We start from the raw sequence: 6,854 nt of genomic DNA on the forward strand, positions 1-6,854 counted from the left end.
ATTGATTTGGTGACTGGGGTAATCGGGATGGGTGTGTCAGAGGCAGTGTGGTTGGCACAGGATAGAGCAGGGTTTAGGGCTGTTGTGCATAGGGTTGCTATGAGTCGAAAACGACTCGACGGCACATAACAACAACAACAACAACAAGATCTTATAAATTTATGAAAATCACTTGCTTTATTTAATAATTATCTACATATAAAAATATATAAATATAGCCTGGAAGCAGGAGCGGCATCCACTTCCGTAATGACTTGCCTCTGGAAACTCTATGTACGAACAGTGCTCAGGCCATTCGTTCATAGGGTCGCTATGAGTCATCTACGACTCGACGGCACCAAACAACAATAACAACGACAACGACAAAGAGAGAGCTACGTTGGCCTAGAGCAAAGGAAGCTATGCTACCAGGCTAAAGGTGGGTGATTTTCAACTGCGGCCCTGGGCCAGGTTCAAATTGTCTTCCTGTCAAACATTCTTCTAGGTGGTATAGCACTGGCCTGTGCGTTGCTGTACAGAGGTAACTCGTGGTTGCTGTAATGCTGAAGACTGTGACAGTGATGTGCCAATCGTGGTAATGGGCACCCATGGTGGACAGTGTTGGCTGGAGCTTCCTGATTAAATCAAGCCTGGAAGCAGGAGTGGCATCCACTTCCGAAATGGCTTGCCTCTGGAAACTCTATGTACGAACAGTGCTCATGCAGGAACTTATGCTACCAGGCTAAAGGTGGGTGATTTTCAACTGCGGCCCTGGGCCAGGTTCAAATTGTCTTCCTGTCAAACATTCTTCTAGGTGGTATAGCACTGGCCTGTGCGTTGCTGTACAGAGGTAACTCGTGGTTGCTGTAATGCTGAAGACTGTGACAGTGATGTACCAATCGTGGTAATGAGCACCCACGGTGGACAGTGTTGGCTGGAGCTTCCTGATTAAAACAAGCCTGGAAGCAGGAGTGGCATCCACTTCCGAAATGGCTTGCCTCTGGAAACTCTATGTACGAACAGTGCTCAGGCTGTTAGTTCATAGGGTCGCTATGAGTCATCTACGACTCGACGGCACCAAACAACAACAAATATAAAAACTGTTTAATTACTGTGCAACTAATTGTACATAAATACTTAGAGAAAATCTGCATATTCATTCAACTTTCAATTAGGATATGCAATTTCAAAGCCATAACAACAATGAACTCAGCCAAAAGTGTTATTAAATATTAACTAAACCCGGGGGGGGAGGTGGGGAGATGGGCAGCGAGAAGGGTGCAACAATGAATGAATGGAATTCCAAAATCTCTGTAGATGTTCATTGAAATGAAAAATAAATAAATTCATTTTAAAAAATTAACAAACTATATTATATTCTCCATCATGACAGATGGAGAAAGGATTGAAACTGTTAATAATTTCCTCTTACTTGGATCCACAATCAACATCCTTGGTACCAGCAGTCAGGAGATCATTGCTTTGGGTAAGACTGCTTCCAGGGACCTCTCCAAAGTTCTAAAGAGTAATGATGTCAGTTTGAAGGCTAAGGTGTACCTGATTTAAGGCCATGGTCTTTTCAGTCACTTGAAACACATCTGAGGGCTGAATAGTGAGTAAGGACGAGAGAAGAACGGATGCCTTTAAATTATGGTGTTAGAGAAGAGTATTGAATACCCCATGAACTATCGAAAGAATGAACAGATATGTCTTACAGAAGGTGTGGTCAGAGTGCTCTCTAAAAGCAAGAATGGTGAAGCTCTGTCTTTCATACTTCAGACATGTTGAGCATAGAGGCTATTCCCCAGAAAGAGATATCATACTTGGAAAGGCGGAAGGCCAACAAAAGAAAGGAAGACCGCCAATGAAACGCGTTGACACAGTCACTGCAGCAGTTGACTAAAGTTTGTCAGACATGATGAGGAAGTCAAAGATAGAACAGGATTTAGGTCTGTTGTTCATAGGGTGGCTATGAGTCACACACAAGTTGGTGGCACCTAACAATGGGCTTGTGTGTGTCAGAGACTGTGAAAATGGCATTGGACAGGACAATGTTTAGATCAGTTGTCCTCAAGGTTACTATGAGTTGGACTTGACTTGATGGCACCTACCAACAACAACATATTATATTCTAACCTGTTAGCTTCTTCATTATCATGGTTTCTGATTGAAAATCAAAAGTAATATATTTTAAAATATATTAACTAAAACTGTCCATTTATTAAGGAAAACAGAATAAAACAATTTGAAAGTATTCAAAATGCATTATCTAGCCAAAGTACATGGTGAGTCATTAAAGCAAGCCACTCATATAAGCCATATATGTAATGTTAAGTTTTCTGGCTCCTACATTAAAAAGAGGAAAAAGAAACAGGTAAAAATATCAGTAACATATTCTACTATAATCTAATATACCCAAAATGTTATAAGTTCAAAAAGGAATCAATATTAAAATCACTGATGACACAGTTTCCATTTTCTTTCCTATACCATGTCTTTGAATGTGGGTGCATATTTTATACTTGGAATACGTCTCATTTCAAAGGCCACTAGTGGCTAGTCTACTGAATCAATAAAGAAACACTGAGAAGATGCTTGTTCTCATACAACCCCGTAACAACCACACCAGGGATATAGTGCACAAATACAAAAATCATATGAATATTTGTCTTTGGTTTGTTTCATGGATACGTCCATTGAGGCAGAAAGCTAAAGTTAAAAAGTAGTACCCAAGAGTTGGAAATTTTGCTGTTGTGCTAACAGAAGTAGTGAAATTATCAAAGTGGGGGCCATATATTCAAAACTCCAATACCTCAGAACATATTAAGATATCAAGCTTCCATTTAAAACAAACCATATCAATATAATCTGTTAATTTTAAATTTTATTATCTCTGGTAGCTTCTTCATTTGCAAATGGTAGCTTTTTTTTAATTAAACACTAGTGGCTTTGTCAATGCATGGCAGGGAATTGCAAACCAGTTTCCATCTTGATTTAATGCTGTTTTAAGTTTATGAGAAAAATCTCACTATGTAAACAACAGACATTTTGATTAAACACTAAAGTTCTTATTTTGGCTGTTAAATCAATAATGCAGCTGGACTGAAAGTAGTTTACATTTTCTCAAAACTGGGCTTCGGTTCAGCTAGTATTGCACTGACATCATTTTCCAGTGAGATCTGGCTGCTTTCAGCAGCCAGTTTAGAAATATCCATTGCAAACCGCCACATAATTTTCAGCGTTAACACATTTCAAGAAGAGGGTCTCACAAATGCCATTGTTTAAAATAGGACAGTCAATCCAAAACTAGTGTCTCATTTAATGTACAATTTACTAGTAAAAATGTATAATATCATTTCAAGATCATAAGGAAAAGGCTGAGAGTGAGTTGTCTTTTACAATCACTGAGCTGACCTGGAAAGTTCCCAACTGTCCTTGCTATAGATTAATGCATTTGTCACTTAGAGCCACCAAGTGGGTTCTAACTCACAGTGACTCCCCTCAGCAGGTATTCCAGGACATAAATCATATAAACAGGATACGGCCCACCTTTCTCCGGGTTTGACGCTGGTAGATTCCGAGAAGCATGTTCTGTGGGTTAGCAAAGCACTTTGCTAAAGAAATGAGTAATAGCTCACAAATTTGTTTTGGTGCCAGAGCATCTAGAAGTCATTGTGCTCTTTCCTTAACAATAACTTCTGCTTAGCCCTTTGCTATCAAGTTAATTCCAACCCTGATATACAACTTATGCATACTATAGGGAGCCCTCGTGGCACAGTTTTTAAGGAATTGTACTGGTAACCTAAATGTGTTGCTCCTCTGGAGTTTCTGAAGCACCAAAGGCCCTGTGAGAGAAAGATGGGCAACCTCCTCCTGTGCTATTTACAGCCTCTTGAAAACTTGCTGGAGTGTCAGCTATGAGCTATTTTTGGCTCAATAGTATTGAAAGAAGAAGTGTACATTATGCAAAGTTAGGAACACATCTAAACAGAAAATATGCCCATATTATATGTCTAAAACATGAAACCAAAACTATTAGCAAGTATAGCTATAAACAAAAAATGAAAATAGGCCACGTTATTTTAAGACAACATTAATTTTCAATTTGTATAACACAATAAAAAATGCTAAAATACTGAAGACTATTCAAATAACTATGGTCTGAATTAGAAAAAGATCACAATACATTTCAGTAGCAGAATACTCTTTCAGTTGAGTGAGCACAAGTACACTATAACCTATACACTATTAACTTGTAACTTTTAGCTAAAAATCTCAAATTTCTTACCTGTAGAAATTCTCTGACATTAGATCCCAGAACGCGCAAGATTGTATCATAACCAGATTCTTGACAAAAGACAAAAAACATCTTCCCAAACATTTGGAGGATTTCTCCAGCATTAAGATCTGTTTTACAGGTTTGAAAGAAAAATATATTACAGGTGGAGTAATGAAAATTTTAAGGGCTTTTTAAAGGTATATTAAAATAATGTAAAATTTGCAATTTTGAGGCAGAATAGCCATGGATCAAGCAAAAAAAAAATCTGTACAGAACAAAACAACAGAACCAAACAAGACAACATACATTTTAACAGTAAGAATCTCTTCCTATAAACAAAGCAATCTGTTTCCCCGCTTCCAAGAAAAATAATTTTGATTTCATAAAAAAATATTTTAATATATTTCTTACTTTCACTAAAAAAAAAGACAAATCTTTTCAAAATCACCAAGAGGAGACATGACTTACTATTTTCCTTTTTCTCACTGTAATTACTTGTATTCAAGAAATTGGTAGTATATTGATGGGATGCTAATAGCCTGTTTTTTCCTCATCATTTTGTCATTAATTTTTTCTAAATTCTTTACATATTTTCTGTTATATCTATTTTGTTTTATTTTATTCAACTGATGAATATAAAAATTTATATGAACATTATTGAAAATGAAAGGTTTTCTTTAAATTTTTTTGTTGCAGCAACACTGGTGAAAATATATATGCATAAACCTTAATACAAACTAATCTAATAATTTAGTTTATGAGGAACACCTATAGACACTTGAATTCTTTTAAAAAGACTTTAAACACAAGTTGCCAAAGTATTTGCAATTAAGTCTGCCTTAACAGCATATCTAAAATGCAAATTTCTCTTTTAATTTGTCCTTCATTATACTATATATTTACTTTTAAATTTAACAAATTGGCATGAATAACAATATCTCATATTTGTTTAAATTTTTATTACTGAGTGCATATTTTTATTATTGTTAATGTTTAGCATTCTTTTTTTGTGATTCTTGTATTCTGCTCTATATATATTTGCTTATCTAGTTATAACTATTAAAGTTTAAAATCTTTGCTATTTTCTAGCCAAGTTACAGTCTCATGGTAAATTAAGTGCTCTGAGTTTTGGTACTATTTTTAGGACTTGTTCTCCATGAAGACTTTGAACTTGGCCTTCTTCAACTGGAGCACTGTCAGACATAGACCTCAGTTTCCTGCTGTCTTAACCAATAGCTGATTTATGGTTGCAAAAGAGTTTGGAGAGCAACATTTTCTGCATACCACACTTGTGTAATTACTGTATTTTTTACATTGTGGCCAAAGTTATAACATTAACTATCAAGAATTACTTTCCATCCTGTGAGAAAAGGACAGAGAGTTTGTTTTCTCTGTGACCTTTATAAAAGAAAGAGCAGAACTCAGCGTAGCCTGAGCCTAACAGTAGAGGTCAATGTACTCCCTATCATGACAGGCAGCAGACAACCTACATAGATGTACACCATGATCTTGGGGCATGCACACTTTGGACAAAAGAAGAAAATTTTTGTCAACTTACTGAGAACTTTGCTTGCCGCAGCAACCAAATCGTAAGTTTTGGAATCATCATATATTATTCTGACAAGAAACTGCCCTTCTTCATCTAACTGTGCCTCTTTTCTGAAAAATAAAAATTAAAGTGGTTGTAGAGAAACATTAGAAAGAAAATAATAATTCTAACAGCTCTACTAAAGTATAGAAATGAATTTATGTCTAAAAAAGGTTTGTTTTTTTTAAATGTGCTTAAAAAAATCATGTACCTAAAATAGATAATGATCAAGTAGAAATTAAGTTGTAACTCCCTCATTCAAATCTAAAAGGATATATTTAAGGACAACTTATATTTAATAAAATTATACTTACATGTTGCTCTAATGACTAACATAACATCAGATATTTAACATACAAACATACAATTAAGAAGCTTTTTAAAATTAATTTTAATGAAAGTTTACAGAGACTTTGGATTTCCATTGATTCATTGTTACACTTTCCTCCCTGTCCAACCTCACCCCCAGTTTGCTCTCCTGAGTAGTAAAAGAAAACTTCTTGCATTGTTATACAGTCCCTTCCCCCAAGTCCACTGTGCTCACTATACAGCCTTCATTCTGCACTCCTCTCATGACAATAATACCTAATCATATATCCCTTTTAAACAGTTCTTTCCCTCATCTGTTTCAATTTCATATACATTATTTATCCTCTTTTTCTCAGTCTCCCCCGAACCCCACTGTCAGTCTCGTTTTACAACAGTGGCACTACACAGTATTTGTCCTTTTGTGACTGAGATATTTTACTCAGTATAATGTCCTCCAGGGTCATCCATTTTGCATAATATTGCATAAGTTCATTGTTTTACTTTATTAAAAAATTTTTATTTTAATGAACATTTACAGAGATTTTGGGTTTTCATTCATTCATTCATTGTTGCACTGTTTTCTCTACCCTCCTCCCCAGTTCGTTCTTCTCCCCCCGCCCCGAATGTCTCTTTTAATTGTCCAATTGCCACAGTGCTTGTCAAAGCCAGTTCTGATTAATCTCCTTTGTCAGTGTGTCC

At 35.9% G+C, this 6,854-nt stretch overlaps 1 protein-coding gene across 2 annotated transcripts in view; it reads right to left on the reverse strand.

Annotated features, from left to right (window-relative positions):
• The window catches only part of GUCY1B3 (guanylate cyclase 1, soluble, beta 3), a 103,410-nt gene that overhangs the window by 66,866 nt on the left and 29,690 nt on the right, over window positions 1-6,854 (reverse strand). For both annotated transcript variants that reach the window (XM_006884450.1, XM_006884451.1), the window contains exons 3-4: window positions 5,817-5,917; window positions 4,268-4,386 (exon numbers count right to left, since the gene is read on the reverse strand). In XM_006884450.1, the coding sequence (XP_006884512.1) occupies window positions 4,268-4,386; window positions 5,817-5,917 (220 nt within the window). The remainder of the gene's footprint in view (window positions 1-4,267; window positions 4,387-5,816; window positions 5,918-6,854) is intronic.

The sequence above is a fragment of the Elephantulus edwardii genome, unplaced genomic scaffold, assembly GCF_000299155.1.
Source record: "Elephantulus edwardii isolate Elephantulus edwardi_28Jun2011 unplaced genomic scaffold, EleEdw1.0 scaffold00034, whole genome shotgun sequence".
Taxonomy (NCBI): Eukaryota; Metazoa; Chordata; class Mammalia; order Macroscelidea; family Macroscelididae; genus Elephantulus; species Elephantulus edwardii.